Consider the following 22,040-nt stretch of genomic DNA (forward strand, 5'->3'; position numbering starts at 1 on the left):
TGGAAAAAAAATTATTAAAAATACCAACAGTAGTTGTTGAAAATGCCAAAGTTTCTCCTGTTTTTTGAGAGAGGCAGAAATAACCCCTGAGCCCCTTTGGAGTGGGGAAGCTACAGGAGCTTGTTTTCTTTGGGTTGTTGTTCTTTTTCTTCTCCACTCTCTGGTTTGTGTTTGAACAGTGAGCAGAACCTAAAGAGCATGTGCTGAAATGCTGCTGTAATATGTTTGTAATTCCAGCCTGTGTAAACCAATAAAAAGGGGATTGCAGCTTATAATGAATCCACGATTATGTGGAACTTGACATAGTTTGAATCACACAGTAGGAACACACTTTTATTAGTAATTTGGTGTCCCTGATTTACAGAGTGTTTCCCAGCATTGGGCAGCTGGCCATGGCTCATAACTCAGCCCAGTGCAGAGTGTGGCACTTGGCTGCAGGACCCAGAAATCTGTTAAATGGAGGTAACAATTCTAAGCACAGGATTGCTTGGGTTGGGAGCATCTGGAGGCATCAGGGAGAAGGTGGAACCTGGGACCTTCCAAACTTTCAGCTTCTTGGGTTGGAGAAAGAGAGACCAAAGTGTTAAAAGGTTTCCAAGGGAGCTGCACAGCTTTGATGGGCAGATTTACATCCTTCTGTTTTCCTTATGGAAAGCAGCTCTTTGGGGCAGGGAATGCCCCTGGCAGGTCATGGAGGACTTGGGGTGGGCTGGAGGTGGCCATTCCCACTGCTCTGTCCCAGAGGGAGAGCACTTGAGGTGCCTCTGGTGCAGAAACACCAACCCACCTGTTGCTGTGGGAAAATCACCTGTCTGGACCATTGGCCCTGCTTGGAGTGACCCAAGAGCAGGTGATGGAGGAAGAGCACGGAATTCAGAGCTTTCCCTGGGCTTTGCTGCTGCACAGAGAAGAGGCTGCTGGGCCAGAGGTTCTCTGTAACCCAACCCAACCCAGCTGTGCCACCAGGCCAGGGACTCCTGTGCCACCATGACTCTCATCAGCCAGTGCTTGGAATTCAGATATTGGGAGAAATCCTTCCCTGGGAGGGTGGGCAGGCCCTGGCACAGGTGCCCAGAGAAGCTGTGGCTGCCCCAGCCCTGGGAGTGTCCCAGGCCAGGTTGGACAGGGCTTGGAGCACCCTGGATCAGGTGTCCCCACGGGGATTGGAACAAGATGGTTTTGGTTCTAACCCAAACTAACAATATCCCGTTGTGTCCCCCAGCATTACCAAGGAGAGGACAGAAGTCATCCTTCAGGGGACATCCAGCCTGGATCCCAATGACCCCTCTGCAGTGTGGGAGGAGTATGAGTTCAAGTGCAAGCCTGGGGACCTGAGGAGGAGGCCGTGCTTCATCTCCCCCTACCACTATCGCCTCGACTGGCTCATGTGGTTCGCTGCCTTCCAGGTGTGTCCTCTGCTCACACCTTGGCTCTGCCCTGACCAGGAGGCACAAAGGGTGTGGGTTTCCTCTGTGTTGGGATCGTGGGGCACTGTGGGAAGCCTTGGCTGAGTTGGTTTTATTCCTAAAGTTACCAGTGTCATGGACCTCTTGGCAGTTTTTAGTGAGATCTTTTAATTAGTTCTCAACAATAACAAGAATCCCTGTCAGGGACAGCCCTGGGGACACCCCTGGGGACACCAACTCCCACTGCCCACCTGCCTGCACATGGAGAAAGGCTCCCTCAAGGTGTTTTCCCCACGTGGTATCAGCAAACAGGTGACAGGCATAAATTAAATGAGAGTGGGAAACCTGGAATATTAATCCTTGTGTGCCTTTGAGCTTATTTTGCAAATCTTATCCAAGAGCTTGGCCTGGGTTTTACAGAACTGGGACTTGAGTAGCAAACCCATCCCAGATTATCCCAGGCTTTTCCCTGCATCCTCTCCTGGAATATCCTCCTCCCTCTGCCCCAGCTCCTCTGTTTGCTTTCTCTGTGGGATGTTGGTGTTGGCACCGTTGGCATTCCTGGGCAGTGACATAAAGTTGGTGCCTTGGCTGGGGTTGGGTGTTTACCCCTCTGGTTTGTGTGTGCTGGAATTCCATTTCATCTGCTTATCCCTGAGGAAAAGCCCAGCCAAGCTTCAGGCAGTGGTGGCCCAGCTGGGAAGGGGCAGTGGGAGCTGCTGGGTTTGGTCTCCCCTTGCTTTGGGAGGGCTCTGAGCGGAGGAGAACTGGGCTCATCCCAGCAAAGGTCGTGTCTGAGATGAGAGAAGGGACGTTCCCAGGGCAGGAATGGCCTGAAGGTTTGACAGCACAAAAGGGCTTTGAGGTTTGGAGCTGGAGGAGGGCAGGGCACGGGTCCTGCTCAGAGGTGAGGCTGTGCCAAGGGCTGCTGGTGCATCCCAGTTCCACCTCTGCACGGGGCCAGGGCAGCTGCTGATGTACCCAGGAAGGAGGAGGAAACAGCTCAGCCTCTTCACATCTTTATTATTAATGTTTCACTCCTTATTGTCAGTGTTTATTTCATTAGTGGTTTAATTCACTGAAAGGCTCCCCCAGGTGTTTCTCTTCCCTGGGCACAGCCTGCTGAGGTGTCTTCACAGCACCTAATTAGCAGCAATTAGCACTGTGGGCCTCCTTGCACTGGCAGGAGGAGGGGGCATCCCTCTCTTTGGGTGGCTCTGCCCACCCTGGTGCCCACCCATCCCCTCCCACTGTGGCAGCACCCCCTGGGAATGGGTGTCCTGCCCCTTCCTGGGCATCCCCACCCCAGTGCTCCCTGTGCCCCCTGCCCTGCGGGCTCTGCTGTGGCCCCTCAGCACACACAGCACTCTGGGAAGCACTCGCAGGTCCTGCTTAGAAGTATTAGCAAAAGGTGCAGGAAGGAGGCCAAAAACCTTCTGGAAAGTGGGAATGACTTGTGGAAAGGAGAGGGAAGGTGAGGACTGGGCACGGCGAGTGTTTTCCAGTCTGGATGTCAGGCATGTAAACACCCGCTTAAGCACGGGAGCAAATCCCCTTTGGAATGGCTGAGTTTGGGCACTGGCAGCTGTTCCTTTGGTGCCAACTCCTCCTGGGCAGCCAGAAGGGTCCCTGTCACTGGGGGCTGTCTGGCCTCGGGTCCTGCAGAGCTGTGGAAAGGACACGTAACCAGAAAGCCCAGGAGTTTGTGAAGCCAGACAAGCTGTGCAAAACCCTTGTGGTGGTTTGCAGAGTCCATAAACCCGAGTTCCTTCAGCCTCCGGATTAGGTTTAATTTGTTTGCAGAAGTTGTGGAGTGTTTCTGCAGCGCCCCTCGCCGCCTGCCCCGGGGCTGGGCTGCACCTCCCTGGCAGTGGGAGCTCTGACACAGCCAGCTCTGACAGGCTGTGGAAAAGCCAAGGACTTGGGGGAAGGATATTTAGCATCCCTTTGTGCTGCTCCTGACAGGTTCCTCTTTGCACCTCATCACCACTTGACATACGGCGCCTTCCTGTGCTGGGGGTTTCCTGCGAAACTTTCCACCTTGGCTGGAGCTGTGGGAGTCACTGGGAGGCTCTGGAGCACAGGGAGCCATGCCCCTGGCACAGGGAGGGCAGCCATGCCCCTGGCACAGGGAGGGCAGTCAGGCCCCTGGCACAGGGAGGGCAGTCAGGCCCCTGGCACAGGGAGGGCAGCCAGACCCCTGGCACAGGTAGGGCAGTCAGGCCCCTGGCACAGGGAGCCAGACCCCTGGCACAGGGAGGGCAGCCAGACCCCTGGCACAGAGAGCCAGACCCCTGGCACAGGGAGCCAGACCCCTGGCACAGGGAGGGCAGCCATGCCCCTGGCACAGGGAGCCAGACCCCTGGCACAGGGAGGGCAGCCAGACCCCTGGCACAGGGAGAGCAGCCAGACCCCTGGCACAGGGAGGGCAGTCAGACCCCTGGCACAGGGAGGGCAGCCATGTCCCTGGCACAGGGAGAGCAGTCAGACCCCTGGCACAGGTAGGGCTGTCAGACCCCTGGCACAGGGAGCCAGACCCCTGGCACAGGGAGGGCAGCCAGGCCTCTGGCACAGGGAGGGCAGCCAGGCCTCTGGCACAGGGAGGGCAGCCAGACCCCTGGCACAGGGAGCCAGACCCCTGGCACAGGGAGGGCAGCCAGGCCCCTGGCACAGGGAGGGCAGTCAGGCCCCTGGCACAGGGAGCCAGGCCCCTGGCACAGGGAGGGCAGCCAGACCCCTGGCACAGGTAGGGCTGTCATACCCCTGGCACAGGGAGGGCAGCCAGACCCCTGGCACAGCCAGGGAGTGCCCACCAGCTGTGGTGCTGCCCCACCTCTGAATGCCAATTTATTAGTTGCTGCCTCTTAATTACCGTGCCAGCAGTGCCATAATTGCATGTAATGTAACATGGCATTATTTTGCAGGAAACCATTTTCATGATGTTAATTTTATTATCTAAATATAATGTGCCTTTTCACTTGTTTCCTAAATCCCCTCTTTGTTCCCCGTGTCTCGACGTCCCGAGGGTGCTGCAGGCTCTGAACTGAGGCCCTTCATGGAGCTCTGGCAGGGCCACAGCCCAGCCAGAAAAAGGGCTGAGTGGCTTCTTCCCGTCTGCAGGAGGGGGAAAAAAAACCCAGGAATGTGTGGAAATCTGTGGGCTCTTTTCACTCTGCTGGTTCCTGGGCACTGGGGGGCTCAGCAGAAATAACGTGGCCCCCACTGAGGTCCCTGTTGGGCAGGTTGGTCACTCAGGACCTCTCACCTCCAGCAAAGCAGCTTCAACCAGTGCATAATTTAAGAGGAACCCCTGCCCTTGTGAGGGGTTGGAACTGGAGGCTCTGGAAGGGATACTAGGCTGGGATACCAGGCTGGGATTCTGGGATTTCAGCTGAAGGGAATGGCACATTTGCAGATGCCACCAGGCCATGAGCCCTGTGGAGAGTCATGGAATGGGTTGGGTTGGAAGGACCTTAAAGCTCATCCCATCCCACCCCCTGCTATGGGCAGGGACACCTCCCACCAGCCCAGGGTGCTCCAAGCCCTGTCCAGCCTGGCCTGGGACACTCCCAGGGCTGGGGCAGCCACAGCTTCTCTGGGCACCTGTGCCAGGGCCTGCCCACCCTCCCAGCCAGCAATTCCTTCCCAATATCCCAGTGTCAGTGGGAAGCCATTCCCCTTGGCCTGTTCCTCCAGAGTCTTGTCCAAAATCTTTCTCTGCTTCTTTTGGAGCCTCTTTAGGCACTCAGAGGGACTCCAAGGTGTCCCTGGAGCCTTCTCTTCTCCAGGGTGAAATCAAGGAGAGGGAATTGGATCCCTCTGGATTTCCTGTTATTCTGGAAGGGGCAGTGAAATGGGAGGATGTTTTCTGAGCCACAGAATCATAGAATGGTTTGGGTTTGAAGGGACCTCAAAGCCCATCCAGTGCCACCCCTGCCATGGGCAGGGACACCTCCCACCAGCCCAGGGTGCTCCAAGCCCTGTCCAGCCTGGCCTGGGACACTCCCAGGGCTGGGGCAGCCACAGCTTCTCTGCCCACCCTGTGCCAGGGCCTGCCCACCCTCTGAGAAGGGAGGAAATAATGGATGAAAGGGCAGAATCTGATTGAACCTCCCAGAACTGAGGTTCAGCTTTAGGAATAACTTTGCCCCCTTGACACTTCCCTGTGTTACTGCAAAGACTTCCTGTTTTTACAGGAGCTGGAGACGAATTGCTGAAGTTTCAGCTGTTCTCCTGCTACTGATGCCAACCCTGCTGTGATTATTTGCCTTCTTCAGGGTGACATTTTAGGAGGAGCTCAGCCATCAGGGCCCAGCACTGAGCTGGGTGTGCTGCTGGCACCAAAGGACAATTTCTGGCAGGCTGGGGGTGGATTCAGCACAGTTGATAAATAACAAACCAGAAAACAAAATACTGCTCATAGTTCTGGGCCTTCAAGTTGGTCAGTTCTGCTGCTGGTGGGAAGTCTGGGACTTTATAAAAGCTGGTTGTTTATCATCCCAAGGGTGGTTCTCCACCAGTGGAAAAGCCTCTGAGGAAGGAAAAATCAAAGGGAAGGCTTTTTCTCTCCTCACCATGGCATGAAGGGTATTTATTCTCTTTGGGGACTGCATTTGGCCAATGCAAAGGCACCCTCTTGGTGCTTCCCAAATAATAACTCCTCAAAAATAACAAAGCTCATATTGCTTTTAAAGCTCAGAGTCTTGTGGGATTGTACCCTGAAGCTGCTCCAAAAGTCTTTTGGGATGCTCTGAGAAGCCATGTGTGTTTTCCAGATATGATGCTTTTATAAATAATGCTCAGCTGCCTTCCTGAGAGCAGCCCCAGCAGAGCAGGATGGAGCTCTGAGCTTCTCCCCTGGGTGGGAACAGGAGCTGTGCTGGAGCCTCCACGTCAGCACACACGAGCTCCAAGGAGAAGGAACACCATTTCCAGGGGAGGCAGCTGAGTGGGTTTGGGAAATGTTTTATTCAAGCCTCTGTTATCTCACTCTTCCAGCCAGAAGGTGCTTCAGGAAAAGGCTGCCCAGCAGCAGAATGGAGGAGGAGGTGTTTGCAGAGCAGTAAAACCTCAGCCTCGTGCTGGCTGTGCCCAGCCCAGCTTTTACACTTCCTTTCTTCCCCCTTCTGGAATCACAGGCCTCCCCTCACCTCCATTTGCCAGTGCAGAGTTCTGGGCCATGTTCAGCATGGAAGGATTTTTCTTTTCTTCTTTCAGCTGTGCTCAGTTGTGCCCCTGGGAACATGGATAATTCCTGAGCTCCCAGGTGGCTCAGGGAGAGCTCCCCACCCACAGCAGCATTGCCAGGGGAGAGCCCAGAGTAGCCCCAAATCCTCTCCTGCCATGCCTGTAGAAAGAGACCCCACCTTGTCCTTGTCCATGCAGGGGGTGGGCACTGCCCACAGTGCCCGTTGTACCCCCTGGCACACTCTGTTATGGATCAAAGTGGCTTTTCCTTTCCCTGGATAGGTGGGGTCTGAGAGCTGCTTCCCAACAAGGAGCAAATCCCTGTCCCAGAGGAGCACCTGGGCTGAGACTGGCAGGGAAAACCAAGGGAAAGTGTCTACCTGAGCACAGCATGAGGGTGGAACCCATCAGGAAATAAAAGCTCAGGGGTCTTTGCCCTTAGAGCCAGGTCCTGTCAGTCCACTCTGTTATCCCTAAACCCCAGTGCCTGGAGGGCAGGAGCAGGTTGGGGAGTCCCAGGCTGGGTCTGGATGGAGAAGGAACAGCCCAGGAGGTGTCGCTGAGCAGGGTCAGTCCCTGGTGCTTCTCTCTGTGCTCAGTGAAGATCCAAACCCTAAAGGTGACCCCAAAACGTGTCTACCCCCCTTCCAGCACTGTGTGCACCTCTGCTGGATTTTTTTTATTATTATTAATGCCCTGGGTGGTCCAGGCTCTGCTTTGCCCACTCAGAGCTGGCACCAGCACCACCTCCCTCCATCCCAACTCTGCTCACCCTGCACAGTCTGGGTCTCTCTGGATCCACAGAGGGACCATCCTCTTCCCACCCCAGCCTGGGATGATTCCCTGGATGCAGCCCAGATGTGCTGGACTCTTTTTGTCCCCACCTTTGCCACCATATCCCTTTGCAGAGGGATAAGCAGGGGGTGCTCAGCCCAGCCCAGCCCAGCCCAGCCCAGCCCAGCCCAGCTCGGCTCCGGCTCCGGCTCCGGCTCCGGCGGATCCAAAGCCTGGGCAGGGGGTGGGGCTGCACCGGCTGGGAATTTCTCACCACAGACTTTGCTGGGGCCAGACATGTTGTAAATTTTACAAGGAAAACACTTCACAAAGCAGAAGTTCGACTCTGGTATGTGTGGAGCTGCTAATTAGCAATTTGGAGGCCACGGGAGCCAATTGCACCCTTGCAGGTCGGGATCAGCACTGGAAGCTCTGGGGGCCTCCATCACACTTTGCCTGGGGAGACTGGAGGTTCCTCCTTCTGTTCTCCTGTTCCTTCCCACCTGGCACACAGGAACCCTCAGATCTCCCAAACTCTCCTGGAAATAGTGCCTAAAATCACACAGAGCACTTTAAAAAGGGGTTTCCAGGAAGGCACAGGGTGCTGAGGGTCTGACTCAGGAGGTTTGGTCTCTGCAATTCTGTCACACCTCGGGGAGGGTCCACAGTCACAGACTCCCCACACTGCAGGTCCCAGAGTGCCTCTCACCCTCCCAAATCCCAGCCTGGGCTGAGCATCTCCAGCGTCATCCTGGAGCCATTGAGGGACACGGAGTCTTGGAGTGAGTCATCCTGTGATGGGGCCTTGGGCAGGGCTGGTGCCAGCTGGCCCTGCAGCTTTTGTGAGCTTTGCAGGACTTGTGTTTAACATCCCACATGATGGATGGAGCTCCTGGATCCAGAGCTCCACTCTGAGGTCGCTGCATCAGGGCCATGGTGGCCTCAGTCTCGTGGTGGCCTCGTCCTTGAGAGCCACCACCACCTCCCCCTCCGTGTCAGGAGTGCTGGTGGAGAGAGGGATGTGCTGGAGGTTGACCATGGGGGTGGCAGAGCCCAGCAGGGGCTGGGGCTGGTGGGAAGCACCCCTGGAGCTCCATCCATGCTGGGACAGCCGATGGCAGGAGCAGGGGATGGGGACAGTGGTCCCTGTTCAGGTTTAATAACTGTGCTTGTCCTCTAAGCTGTGATGAGCAGGGTGAGAAGCCCCACGAGGCAGAGCTGCCCTGGATGGGCCTTCCCTCCAGCTCTCCCTGTTTTCCAGCTCCTTTCTCTCCCGTTTCCAGTAGCAACGGAAATAACAAACTGTGCCCTTGGAGGAGCTTTGCAGAGCAGCTTTGCCTCTGCTGTCACTCCCAGCCCTGCAGGTACAGCCCCAGCTTTCCCTCTCCCACACTGTCCCCTACTGCTTGCAGTCCACATTCCAGTCAGGAACACGCTGGAAAAGGAGGAGGAAAGGAAATCTTAGGGAAGTACAAGGCACAGAAGGTCACCCAGAAGGAGAAAGGCTTTTTCTGGAGCCTCAGGAAGAATCCCTGTGGAAAGCAGGAATGCCTGGATTCCTGCAGGGAGGGAAGTCATGGAATCAGAGAGTAGCTCAAGCTGGGAGGGATCCGTGAGGATCTCTGGGTCCAGCTCCCTCCTTCTCTCAGGGAGAGGGTCAAGCTCTGCCGCTTCAGCCCAGGCTGTGGGTCCCTGAGCTGTGCCCTGCCAGTGGCTCCATGAGGAAGGAATGCAGGAGGATGGAGTACATGGAAGGAAACAGGAGACAGGAATTGGGACTAGAGAAATGACTTTGTTCTGTTTTCCCGTGGATAACACAACGGGAGAAAACCACCTGGTTTAAGGTGGTGGCTGGATTGTCCTTTCCAGATGTGCCATTCCCATCCTGTGGGGAGGTGACTGCCAAAATAAATCACTTTGATCCAATATTTGGGGGCAGAATTGGCCAGAACACTCCAACTGTGGCAGAGAGGAGACAAACTCAGTGCAAACTATGGTAGAGACAAACTCTCCCTGCTCCCCACAGGTGCCAGAGTGTCCCTCTGGACCTCAGGGTGTTGGATCTCATGGAATGTTTGCTGGAACAAGGGGAAATTCATTGTTCTCCACCTGAATCCAATGAATTCTCTGCCCCAAGAGGAGTCTTTAATGCCAATAACATTCCAGGAGCAGCCCAGCAGTACCTGATGTTCATCTTTGTTCTTCCTTCCCCAAGACCTACGAGCAGAACGAATGGATAATCCACCTGGCTGGGAAGCTGCTGGCCCAGGAAGAGGAGACCTTGTCCTTGCTGGCAACAAACCCCTTTGCAGGCAGAGAAGCTCCCAGGTAAGCCTGGAGTTGTCCCAAGGAAGCTGGAAGTGGCTCTGCATTGTTCCATCTTGGACGTGTCCAGGTGGTTTCTGTTCATGGTTGGGGTTGTGTTTGATGGACCTCAGGTGGCCTTTAAACAGAGTGGGTTTGGTGAGGACACCCAGGTGGTGTCAGCACCTTGATGTCCCCTGGCAGGGACACAGGGACCCTTTGGATGAGCCCATTCCCAGGCAGGTCCATGAAGGGCTCAGTGTTGCTTCTCTTGGCCACAAATGGTGACATCTGAAGTGGTTTCCTGCCCATCAGCTTTGGATTCTTTGCTTTGTGAGCTCAGTTCAAACCCCACCATTTCTCTGGACCTCCTGAGGTGTTTCAAAGACAAAAACAGCCCTGCAGAAATGGTTGTTTTTGTGGACACTTGTCTTGGAATTGTTTTTGTTTTCAAGGAAGAGACAAAGCAAACATCAGGCAGGGGAAGGCACAGATGAAAACTCCGAGGTTTTACACAAAGGAAGTTTTTCACAAAAGGGTCTCTTTTGTTGGTGAAGTTATTTTTAGCTGAGAAAACAGTTTTGGGGCATTTGGGATCAACTCAAGTAATATTATGCTCTTGCTAATATTTTCCATTTGAGGCTCTCAGGATGCTCTGCAAACAGGGCTGGAGGTCAGAGCGTGGTGTGGAATGAGCTGCCCTGGACATGCTGGTGCTTTTGGGCAGTGCATCCCCCAAACCCTCTGAGAGGAGACTCTTCTCCAGCTGAGACACTGAGAACTTGCCACTTTTACCAAAGGGTTTCCTCTGACAAGGTTTATAAACCCCAAGGTGGTAAAAATCATGGAATCCTGGAATGGTTTGGGTGGGCAGGGACCTTAAAGACCATCATGTTCTGCCATGGGCAGGGGCACCTCCCACCAGCCCAGGTTGCTCCAAGTCCTGTCCAACCTGGCCTTGGACAGCCAAACTGCTGGAGGACAGGGATGGATGGGATGTTGGGAAGGAATTCCTGTCTGGGAGGGTGGGCAGGACCTGGCACAGGTGCCCAGAGAAGCTGTGGCTGCCCCAGCCCTGGGAGTGTCCAAGGCCAGGCTGGACAGGGCTTGGAGCAACCTTGGAGCAACCTTGGAGCAACATTCCCATGGGAGAACCACGGTGTGCACCATCCAGTCTGGGTGTAAGAACATTAGGCTGGAGATTAGGGAGGAATGAGGAATTCCTTCCTGGCAAGGGCTGTCCAGCCCTGGCACAGCTGCCCAGGGCAGGGGTGGAGTCAGGGATTTCACAGCCCTGTGGATGTGGCACTTGGGGACATGGGTAGTGATGGCCTTGGCAGTGCTGGGGGGGTTGGACTGGGTGATCTCAGAGGCCTTTTCCAAGCTGACAGATTCCCTTTTCCTGGCAGGATCCTTCCTTTTCCCCCATCCCTGTCCCTGGAGCAGCACCCTCAGCACTGAGCACAGATCCCACCCCTGCCAGAATCTCAGTCCAGCCGTGACCAAACCCCTCCAGCTGGAGCCTGAGCAGTGGCACCTGGCAAGGAAAGACAGTGCCCCGTGGCTGCAGCTCCAGTGGCTTCCCAAGGCCATCCCTGTGCCCTCACCCACCCTGCAGAGCCCACCTGTGGCTGCTGCCACCCTGCCCTCCCTGCAGTAGCTGGATGGAAAAAACCTAATTTTCCTGCCATATTCCCCCCTCCCTCCACTCTAAAGGGAATTTTGAGCCTTAATTATTTTCATTCCCTGCTAGACTAAATAATTAGGGGAAGGGCCTGTTTTCCATAAGAGCCTCAGCTCCATCCTCCACAGAGTTTGCTCTCCTAATGGAAACTCTACACCTTCAACAGCCAAGGGACTTTCAACATGAGTTAATGCCCTCGAAATGAAATTTCAGAGACCAAAGTTTGTAGCTTTCTTTACAACTCAAGAAATTATAGTATTTTTTCAAGTGTGATAAACTCAAAATGAGAAACAGGTGACTGATTAAAAATGAGGGTATTGTTGAGCCCAGCCTGGCTGAGTGTGAAGCTGGGCTTGAATCCTGGTGATGGTTGGGGAATGTGGATTTACAAAATTCTGGTGCAGTGGATAGTTCATAAAAGTGCAGCCCTCATAAATCTGAACAGGAGGCCTTTGGCTGAGAACTTCAGGAGTGTTCAGCACACCCTCATGGAAACAGCCTGCAACAGGGAAAGAAAACAAAATCCTCATTTTGCCTGCAGGAGAGGGGAGAAAACACCAGGCTGCTGGGTCTGACCTGGAGTGTTTGGTGTCTCTGATATTAAATCATGTTCACTTTGAGGACTTTTATTCCAATTATAGTAGCACTTTGTTGCAAAAACCCCAACACGTGTGTGGAGCCCTGGACTTGTGGTGCTGCTGTTGGTGAAGGAGGTGGTGCTTCCCTTTGGATGCTCCCTGGCTGCAGGAGCACAGGGAGGACATGGAATTTGGGAGTCCTGGGCTGGATTTGGTTGCCCATTTATTTCCCACTTGTGCCAGAGTTCCTGGACTTTACCCCTGGGGCACATGGGATTGGGTTTCCAGGCTGTGGAAGTCACTGTGGAGCTGCTTTTCCATGGGATCTGTGGAGAGATCCCAAGCCCTGAGAAGAGCATGGTTGAATCTGCACATTTTAGAAGCCACTTTGGGGCTTGGAGCCCTCCAAGAAGGTTGGAGGGAATTCTGGAGCTGTTGGGAGCAGGCAGGGAGTGGGATTTCCAGGAAAATCTGGGCATCACTGGGAATGCCATCCCTGTTGTGCAAGGTGTCTCCTGAGATGTCTTTGGAGGAGACAGGAGTGGGGCTTGTGGGTACCTGGGAGGTGAGAAAATATAAATAGGGAATTTGGGGCTTCTCACAGGGTGAGATGTTTTATTGCAGTTTGTTCCTTCTTGCCTTGTGCACTGCAATGTAGAAGAAAATCTCTGCTTTATTAGTCATTGATGTTACAATGTCAGGTATGATCAGAATGAAATGATTCCATGGTCCTCAAGGGGAGTTTAAGGCATTTTTCCCTTTGGTAAAAGCAACCTCAGTATTTCAGTGCCAGGGAGGGCAGAGCTCATCCCAAACCACCAGGATTTCCCCCAGGGTGGCAGATCCCAGCCACCTCTGCTCTCTGTGGGGCAGCTCCACCATGGGCAGGGCAGCACCTCACGGCCCATGGCCATGGGTTTCTCTTCCTGGGCCAGGTCAGCTCGTCTCAGAGTAGTCTGTGATTCTGTGTATGATTCTGTGATTCTGTTTCCTTCCACCATGCCTGGCTCAGCCTTTGCTACAGACACACACCCTGAGCCTCCCTTTCTGACCTGTCCACGGGGGGAAAAAACCCTCTTTGCCACCTCCCAGGGGAGTTTGGAGGATGAACTGCCCACGGGATGCTCTTGCCACACCTCACACGAGCCTTGGGGTCAGCAGTGTGCAAACCCAACCCATCAAAGTGCCCCTTCCTCTGCAAACTCGGGCCAGGCTGGATTTATGGCCCTGCCACCAGCAGGGCAAGCACAGAAGAGGGCGATGATGGAGACTCTGTTACTGTGATGGATTTGTGCTTCCCACCACCACCACTTGCTCCCTGATTTACAGTGGAGTGGGAAGCCCTGAGATAAAAGAAAAACAACCAAAAAAACCACCCCCCTCCAAACCCCAAAGACACCTCGTGTTTGGGTTTCTCTGCTCCCTTCCCGCCCGCCGTGCCCTGGCAGGCCATTAATTGCAGCGCAGAGCCCCGGCTCGGGTGTTGCCCTGGGAGCCCTCAGCTGTTGCAGGGGGACAGCTGCACCCTCTGGAACTAATTACAGCTGTCTGGGAGATTTACCCTCACCCCACCAGCTCCAATATTGCTGCTAATTTCTCGCCCGTCCAGTTGGGCGCTGTCAGAGGGGCTGATATACGAGCGGCGCTGCGGGTGCTGCGGAGCAGCTGCTCGGGGGCATCTGCTGGGCCAGGGGCTTGGAAAGTCAGGCTCAGGATTTTTACCCTCTCTGCCCCTGCCAGGGCCCTGGTCTCGCCCAGTCTGGGTGGGGATGGAGAGTGGGTGGTGGCACGTGGGTCCTGCTGGGCGCTCGGTGATCTTCCATCGGCTCCACCACCCTCTGGCACTGCTGATGGCTCAGGAGTTGCCCAAGGGGCCTTTCTGCCACATGTTCTTGTTGTCATAGCAGAGAGGGTTTGCCATCTCCTGGGGGAGTCCTTTGAATGCCATCTAGTCCAACCCCTGCCATGGCAAGGGACACCTTCTACTGGATGAGGTTGTTCCAGACCTCGTCCAACTGGCCTTGGACACTCCCAGGGATGGGGCAGCCACAGCTTCTCTGGGCACCTGTGCCAGGGCCTGCCCACCCTCCCAGGGGAAACTTCCTTCTTGGTATCCAACCCAAGTCAATCCTCCTTCAGTTTAAAACCATTTTTGATGGCACCTGCTGTCTTGCTCCAGCAGGGATGGCCATTTCTGTGCCACTGGCTGTGGGCATCCCTTGGGTGGGTGGGTGGGTGGGTGGGTGGAGAGAGGGGGGGAAGGATGGATGGATGGATGGATGGATGGATGGATGGATGGATGGATGGATGGATGATGGATGGATGGATGGATGGATGGATGGATGGATGGATGGATGGATGGATGGATGATGGAGGGATGGATGGATGGATGGATGGATAGATGGAGGATGGATGGATGGATGGATGGGTGGATGGATGGATGGATGGATGGAAGGATGGATGGAGGGGTGGATGGAGGGGTGGATAGGTGAATGGTTGATGGATGGATGGATGGATGGATGGATGGATGGATGGATGGATGATGGATGGATGAATGGATGATGGATGGATGGATGGATGGATGGATGGATGGATGGATGGAGGGGTGGATGATGGATGGATGGATGGATGGATGGATGGATGGATGGATGGATGAATGGATGATGGATGGATGGATGGATGGATGGATGGATGGATGGATGGATGAATGGATGATGGATGGATGGAGGGATGGATGGATGGATGGATGGATAGATGGATGATGGATGGATGGATGGATGGATGGATGGATGGATGGATGGATGGATGGATGGATGATGGATGGAGGGGTGGATGGAGCACCAGGATGCAGACCCAGCCAGGCTGAGTGCCCTCCAGCTGATTTCTCCATCCACCTACGGAAAGGCTCAAAACCTCCAATCCCAAGGAAACAAGGGTGGGCTCTGAGGGCTTTGTCCCTCCTCCCCCAGCAGTGCCACCCCCTGAGCTCCTGTGCTTTGTCCCCTGCAGGTGGCTCCGTGGGGAACACTTCAAGTACAAGTTCAGCCAGCCCGGGGGCACCCACGCCCGCCAGGGCCGCTGGTGGATCCGCAGGAGGATCGGGCCCTACTTCCCCCCTGTCAACCTGCAGGGCCTGAAGAAGTTCTTTGAAGACAGGAACTGGCCATTCCCTGGGCAGAACTGATGGAGAGGGATGGAGGGTCACGAGGGACCAGCTGGGAGGAGGGGGAGGAGGCAGCTCCTGCCAGACATGGCTCCTCTCTGGATTTTGTATCCATATCCTTGTTTACACGTATATTATGGAAGATTCCCATCCAAACTTGCTGTTCTGCTCTGCTTTTTCTCATCTCAGTGGTTGATTTCTTTCGCCAGGCTCTTGGAAATTGTCACCTCTAGAATTTGGGAAGAAGCTTTTATGGGATTTTAAGAAGTGACTCTGCCCCTCAGCTGTGCTTCCTGTGCCCCATCCTGGCCATCCTTCAGCTCTAATGGGAGCAGACTGGGCAGCCTGACATCTCCAGGGGTGCTCTGTGGTGCTGCAGGGGTGAGGGTGCCCCCCTGGATGGGTGGTGGGTGCCAGACACCCCCTGGGCATCCCCCATGGGCTGGACAGCAGCAGCAAACAGTGCTGGCCTCCCCCTCCCCAATTTAATTCATTTCTTTTGCTTTCCAACCTCTGGGTCAGGGATAATGGATCCCAGACCAGCATTCCCAGTCCTGTTTGCTGCTTGTTAAGCTTTTTTTTTCCCTTTTTTTGTTTTTAAATGAAAACTCCCCTCTCCACTCCTGGAAGATAATACCCATTCAAAGGCAGCGAGGAAGGTGCAGGGAGGGCATTAAATTAGAAACGTTTCCCTGGGACAACATTTTCAAAAAGAAAAGAAACAATTCTGGGGAGGGGGGCAGGAAATGGGAACCACATTGTGTTATCTGTTGCCTGGAAGCTTTTGGGGAGAGGTTTTTGCTCCCTGAGCTGTGCACTGGAAGGAGGAGACTGTGGCATTCCCAAGGCAGCACATTGTAAATCCAGGGAAGGAGAACTGTCTGGGGCTGCTCCCACCAATCTCCACATCTCCAGTGGCTTTGGAGAGGGGCTGGGGACATGGGGACACCCCCCAGGAGGACCAGGGTGTTGACACCACCTCCACCAGCTCTGGGTGCAGGGTTTGGCTCCATCAGTCGAAGCCAGGATGGGCCAAACCCCCTGGGACAATGTTGGCTCTTGGTTGTGTTTTCCTGGCTCATCCTCATCCCTGGAGCCTGATCCAAATCTTTAATCCTGGATTTCTGTTTGGAAGTTTGGTTTTCCTGTGGGGGTTTGTTTCTGCTCCACCCCCATCATTGTCACGTTGGTCATGGGGCATCTGCTCCTGGTCAAACCCCCTCCAGCTGCCAACCATCCTTATAAAACCCTTAGGGTTGGTGTAAAACCCCTAAAACTTGGGGGGAAAAGTCATTCCTTCCCTTTGATTTAGAATTACAGAATTCTGGAATGGGTTGGGTTGGGACAGACCTCAAAGCTCATCCAGTGCCACCCCTGCCATGGGCAGGGACACCTCCCACCAGCCCAGGCTGCTCCAAGCCCTGTCCAGCCTGGCCTGGGACACTCCCAGGGCTGGGGCAGCCACAGCTTCTCTGGGCACCTGTGCCAGGGCCTGCCCACCCTCCCAGCCAGCAATTCCTTCCCAATATCCCAGTGTCAGTGGGAAGCCATTCCCCTTGGCCTGTTCCTCCAGAGTCTTGTCCAAAATCTTTCTCTGGTTCTTTTGGAGCCTCTTTAGGCTCCAAGGTGTCCCTGGAGCCTTCTCTTCTCCAGGGTGAAATCAAGGAGAGGGAATTGGATCCCTCTGGATTTCCTGTTATTCTGGAAGGGGCAGTGAAATGGGAGGATGTTTGTGAGGCAGAGAATCACAGAATGGTTTGGGTTGGAAGGGATCTCAAAGCCCACCCAGTGCCACCCCTGCCATGGGCAGGGACACCTCCCACCACCCCAGGGTGCTCCAAGCCCTGTCCAGCCTGGCCTTGGACACTCCCAGGGCTGGGGCAGCCACAGCTTCTCTGGGCACCTGTGCCAGGGCAGGAGCAGGAAGCTCATCCCAGAAGGGACCTCAAAGCCCCCCCAGTGCCACCCCTGCCATGGGCAGGGACACCTCCCACTGTCCCAGGGTGCTCCAAGCCCTGTCCAACCTGGCCTTGGACACTCCCAGGACTGGGGCATTCTGTGCCAGGGCCTCTGTGGATCCACCAGGTCCCATTTCCAAACATCCTGTGGATAAAAGCCTGGCTCTGGTGTGTGTTTGGGACCGTGGCCCCCATGGTGGGCTCAGCAGATCCCACACCAGCAGAGATTCCCATATTCCTGGCTCCTGGATAAAGTGGAGTCCTTTCCTTTAAAGCAGCCCCACTGCAGGGTGGGAGCAGCCCCAGGAAATCCCTGGAGCCAAACAGCTTCCCTGCTCCCAGCTGCTGGCAGGAGCTGGCTTTGCTTTAACACATATTAAAGGGAGAAGCTTTTTTTCCTTCCCAGTAGATTAAGTTTGGCCAAACAATTCAGTGTGAACTGCTGGGCAGGAGGCACAAACCTGTAGGCTAAATTATGCAGCTGCTACAAGTTTAGACCAGCATGGGATGAATTTCAGGATCCAATATTAGTTTCCATTTAATCTGATTATTCTGGGCTGGAGTTCCTGGAGGGTCTTCAGGTTATTGTCAGTCAAAAGAATCTTTAAAAGCTTCCACTTGCACTCGGCTTTTCCCATTCAAAGTCTATTTTCATTATGGATGAATTTTAATGAAAAAATGATTCTCCTGACTCTTGCTTCCCTCCCCCCTCAGCTGGGGTTAAAATTGAAGCCACAATTGGGGTCTTGCCACTCAAAATCCCATTTTCCCACTTTGTGAGAGTGTTGGAGCAGACAATGAAAGTTTGGGAAGGCACATCCTCCACCTCCTCATCCTCAAGCCCTTCCTCACTGGGAAAACACTCAAGTGGCTCCAATCCTGGGGGCATTCCTGGCTCCCAAGTCTTGGAAACTAATGCAGGACTGGTTGGTCCTGACACCTCATTTCTGTGCTGTCCCTTCATGGGCTGGTTCCTCTGTCCCCCCCTCTGTCCCCTCCTCTGTCCCCTCCTCTGTCCCCCCCTCTGTCCTCCCCTCTGTCCCCTCCTCTGTCCCCCCCTCTGTCCTCCCCTCTGTCCCCTCCTCTGTCCCCTCCTCTGTCCCCCCCTCTGTCCCCCCCTCTGTCCCCCCCTCTGTCCCCCCTCTGTCCCCTCCTCTGCCCCTCCTCTGTCCCCCCCTCTGTCCCCCCTCTGTCCTCCCCTCTGTCCCCTCCTCTGTCCCCTCCTCTGTCCCCCCCTCTGTCCCCCCCTCTGTCCCCCCCTCTGTCCCCCCTCTGTCCCCTCCTCTGCCCCTCCTCTGTCCCCCCCTCTGTCCCCCCCTCTGTCCCCCCCTCTGTCCCCTCCTCTGTCCCCCCCTCTGTCCCCCCCTCTGTCCCCCCCTCTGTCCCCTCCTCTGTCCCCTCCACTGTTCCCCCCTCTGTCCCCCCTCTGTCCCCCCCTCTGTCCCCCCCTCTGTCCCCTCCTCTGTCCCCCCCTCTATCCCCCCTCTGTCCTCTCCTCTGTCCCCTCCTCTGTCCCCTCCTCTGTCCCCTCCTCTGCCCCTCCTCTGAGCTTCCAGCCCTGGGAGCACCACAGGGAGGTCCTGGTGGGCACAGCACCCCCTGGGGCTGGCAAGGTAATGAATCCCATGTCCTGTGCTGGGGGGACACCCTTGTCACCTCTGTCTGGCACAGGAGTGGCAGCTTTGTGGCACAGGGTGGCTTTGGGCTTCCTGGTGCTGAGCTGAAGGCACCTCCCTGGGGTGTCCATCCTGCCTCACCCAAGTCCACCTCCTTGATTTATGCAGGATTTTCCATTGGATGTGGGGTCTGAGCCTTCTGGAGTCCTGGTGCTCTCAGTGCTGCTCCAGTAAGTGACCTCAGTGCTGACCCACCAGGTGCCAGGGCAGGTTGGGCATCAGGAGGAATTTCTCCATAGGGAGGGGCTGTCAGGCTTTGGAAGGGGCTGCCCAGGGAGGTTTGGAGTGCCCAGCCCTGGAGGTGCCCAAGGCAGGACTGGCCATGGCACTCAGTGCTCTGGGCTGGGGGCAAGGTGGGCACTGGGCACAGGGTGGGCTCCATGGACTGGAAGGGCTTTGCCAAGGTGGGCACTGGGCACAGGGTGGGCTCTGTGGGCTGGGAGGGCTTTGCCAAGGTGGGCACTGGGCACAGGGTGGGCTCCATGGGCTGGGAGGGCTTTGCCAAGGTGGGCACTGGGCACAGGGTGGGCTCCATGGGCTGGGAGGGCTTTGCCAAGGTGGGCATCGGGCACAGGGTGGGCTCCATGGGCTGGGAGGGCTTTGCCAAGGTGGGCATCAGGCACAGGGTGGGCTCCATGGGCTGGGAGGGCTTTGCCAAAGTGGGCACTGGGCACAGGGTGGGCTCCAGGGGCTGGGAGGGCTTTGCCAAGGTGGGCATCGGGCACAGGGTGGGCTCTGTGGGCTGGGAGGGCTTTTCCAAGGTGGGCATCGGGCACAGGGTGGGCTCTGTGGGCTGGGAGGGCTTTTCCAACCTCAATGACTCTGGGATTCTGGGGACATGGACCATGCCAGCCTGGTCTGTGGGGACATCCATGTCCTGGTAAGTTGTCACTGCCTGAAATGCTGAGTTTGTTCAGGTTTTCCCTCAGGGAGGTGGGAGGAAGAAGCTGAGCTGTGGGGCCCTCCCTGTGCGTGTCCCAGCTGTGGTACCGACACCGTGTGTGTCCCACCCAATGGCACCAGGGGCTTCCATCCTGCTCTGCCTCCTTATTCAGGTTTAGATGGGATGTTGGGAAGGAATCCTTCCCTGGGAGGGTGGGCAGGCCCTGGCACAGGTGCCCAGAGAAGCTGTGGCTGCCCCAGCCCTGGGAGTGTCCCAGCCAGGCTGGACAGGGCTTGGAGCACCCTGGGCTGGTGGGAGGTGTCCCTGCCCATGGCAGGGGTGGCACTGGGTGGGCTTTGAGGTCCTTCCAACCCAGACCATCCTGGGGTTCCCCCAGCAAGCTGGTGATCAGCACACCCCCTGCCTCCGTGTTCCCAGCCCGTGGCATTTTGCCGTGCCCATCCCATGGAGTTTTCTCATGTCCCTGCCCGGGCTGGATTCGGCTCCTGGGCAGTGGCAGCCCCGGATGGGATGGCACAGGGCTGAGCTGTGCCTGTGTGTGCCACTGCTGGGCCCATCCCACAGCACTCCCAGCACCTGCAGGCAGTTAGTTAGAATAATAACTAAGTGATAGATTATCAAATAAAGCCTTGGCTTGGCATGAGGTCATCCCTGCTCGGCTCCCGGGACTCCCAGGCAGCTCCCGGGCTAAATGCCTCTTGTATCAGGCAATAAAGAGCTTGTCGAGATTAAAGAATCAATTAGGAATTAGCCAAAGGGGCCAAAGCATAACCCAAACACGCTGATAAAATCCAGTAGGTGATTATGGGAATGGTTCTTATTTCATTTTGCTTTTGAAAGGAATAATTGCTCGTTATAGAGCACTGAACGACCCGGGCTGGGTATTTTTCCAGCTTTAGGAGGGAGGAAATTCTAGTGGTGGGTTGACAAACGTGGGGACAGGACACAGTTTGGGGCTGAATGGGGGTTATTTGGTCCTAAATTTGAGGAGCATCATTCGCTGGTTGGAGTGGATGATCCTGAAGGTGTTTTCAAGGCCAGGCTGGATGGGGCTCTGAGCAACCTGTGCTGGTGGAAGGGCTGTCAGGAGAGGTGGGATCTCAACACTCCAGCTCATAGACCCAGGTTTGCTCCCCTTAAATCATGGGAAAAGGCAACTCTCTTGTATAAAAATTAACCATAATTATTAGTGGTAATTTATCATGGATGATTAATTATTAATAATGAATAATAATGGAATCCTGAGGTAGTAAGGCAGATAAATGGATTTGGGAAACAAAAGGCCAGTCCCTAATGCTGGGCAGAATTTTACTCTTTTTTTGCCCTGGAGTCAAACACTGAGGCCAAGAACTGGCACCAGAAGAGTCAGAATTTGAGTCAGACAACAAGGATGAGAAGTTGGGCTTCTTCCTGTCTCCAGGAGGGCCACCACCTCCTCTGGGAACGACCCACCATGGGGACAGCCCTTGGCCAAAGCCCACCGTGCTGATCCAGGAGGAGATGCCGAGGCCGGATCCGGCCGGACACGCTGGTGCCACGATGAGCCTGAGCCATCCCGGCATCCCTCCCGCTGCTCGTTAGCTGTAATTAATTGGGTTTTCCGTGCCAGCTCGGGGGGTGCCCGTGGTGTGCAGCTGTGGCTCAGCGGCGGAGCTGCCCATCTGCGGTGCCCACCCGGAGCAGCCTGGCAGCTGCAGTGCCTGGTACGGCACCCCGGCCCGGGGCACTGATCCCACAGCCCGGGCAGGGAGGTGGGCAGGGAGAGGGAGGGTGGGCAGGGAGAGGGAGGGTGGGCAGGGAGAGGGAGGCGGGCAGGGACAGGGAGGGTGGGCAGGGAGAAGCAGGCTGGACAGCCACAGGAGGCAAACCTTACAGATGCCCCCCGCGCTCCAGGCACTTCCTGCAGCTGGTGGAGAAGGGCAGGATGTGGCCCTGGGGTTCTGGGGACATGCAGCAGTGCCAAGGTGCCCCCACGGAGCTGGTCCTGCCCTCAGCAGGAGGAAGGAGTCGGGCTCCAGGGCCAGCTCTGCCCTGGAAGGTGGGCAGGGGGCAGGGACATCCCTTCCCAAGGAGCGTGGAGAGGGGTGTGAATGTTTATATCAGCAGAGGGTTGTGTTGGGGCTGAGGGAGGGGGTTTCTTGGTGCCCTCCTGGAGGGAGGCCCTTCCTCTGCTCTGGAGGCCCATGAGGAGTTGGACTCGATGATCCCTGGGGGTCCCTTCCAGCTCAGGGTGTTCTGTGGTTCTCTAATTCCATGGTCTGTGCTAAAGGCAAATGACAGGAGAGACCAAACTGTGAGTTGAACCCTTTGGGTACTTGGGGGTGTCCAACTCCTCCAACTCTGGTTGAGTGAAATCCTGTTCAGGGCTTGGACCCACTTTCCTCCTTGTCTCTCCTGCAGCAGCTG

The 22,040-nt window shown here is 55.6% G+C and overlaps 1 protein-coding gene across 1 annotated transcript in view; it reads left to right on the forward strand.

Moving 5' to 3' along the window:
* Window positions 1-15,246, forward strand: part of LOC139679581 (lipase maturation factor 1-like) — a 113,088-nt gene extending 97,842 nt beyond the window's left edge. Inside the window, exons 7-9 of the mRNA XM_071571447.1 lie at window positions 1,223-1,406; window positions 9,583-9,695; window positions 14,943-15,246. Coding sequence (XP_071427548.1) covers window positions 1,223-1,406; window positions 9,583-9,695; window positions 14,943-15,117 — 472 coding nt within the window. The 3' untranslated portion in view covers window positions 15,118-15,246. The remainder of the gene's footprint in view (window positions 1-1,222; window positions 1,407-9,582; window positions 9,696-14,942) is intronic.
* Window positions 15,247-22,040: the final 6,794 nt, after the last annotated feature.

The sequence above is a fragment of the Pithys albifrons genome, chromosome 16 (genome assembly GCF_047495875.1).
Source record: "Pithys albifrons albifrons isolate INPA30051 chromosome 16, PitAlb_v1, whole genome shotgun sequence".
Lineage (NCBI taxonomy): Eukaryota > Metazoa > Chordata > Aves > Passeriformes > Thamnophilidae > Pithys > Pithys albifrons.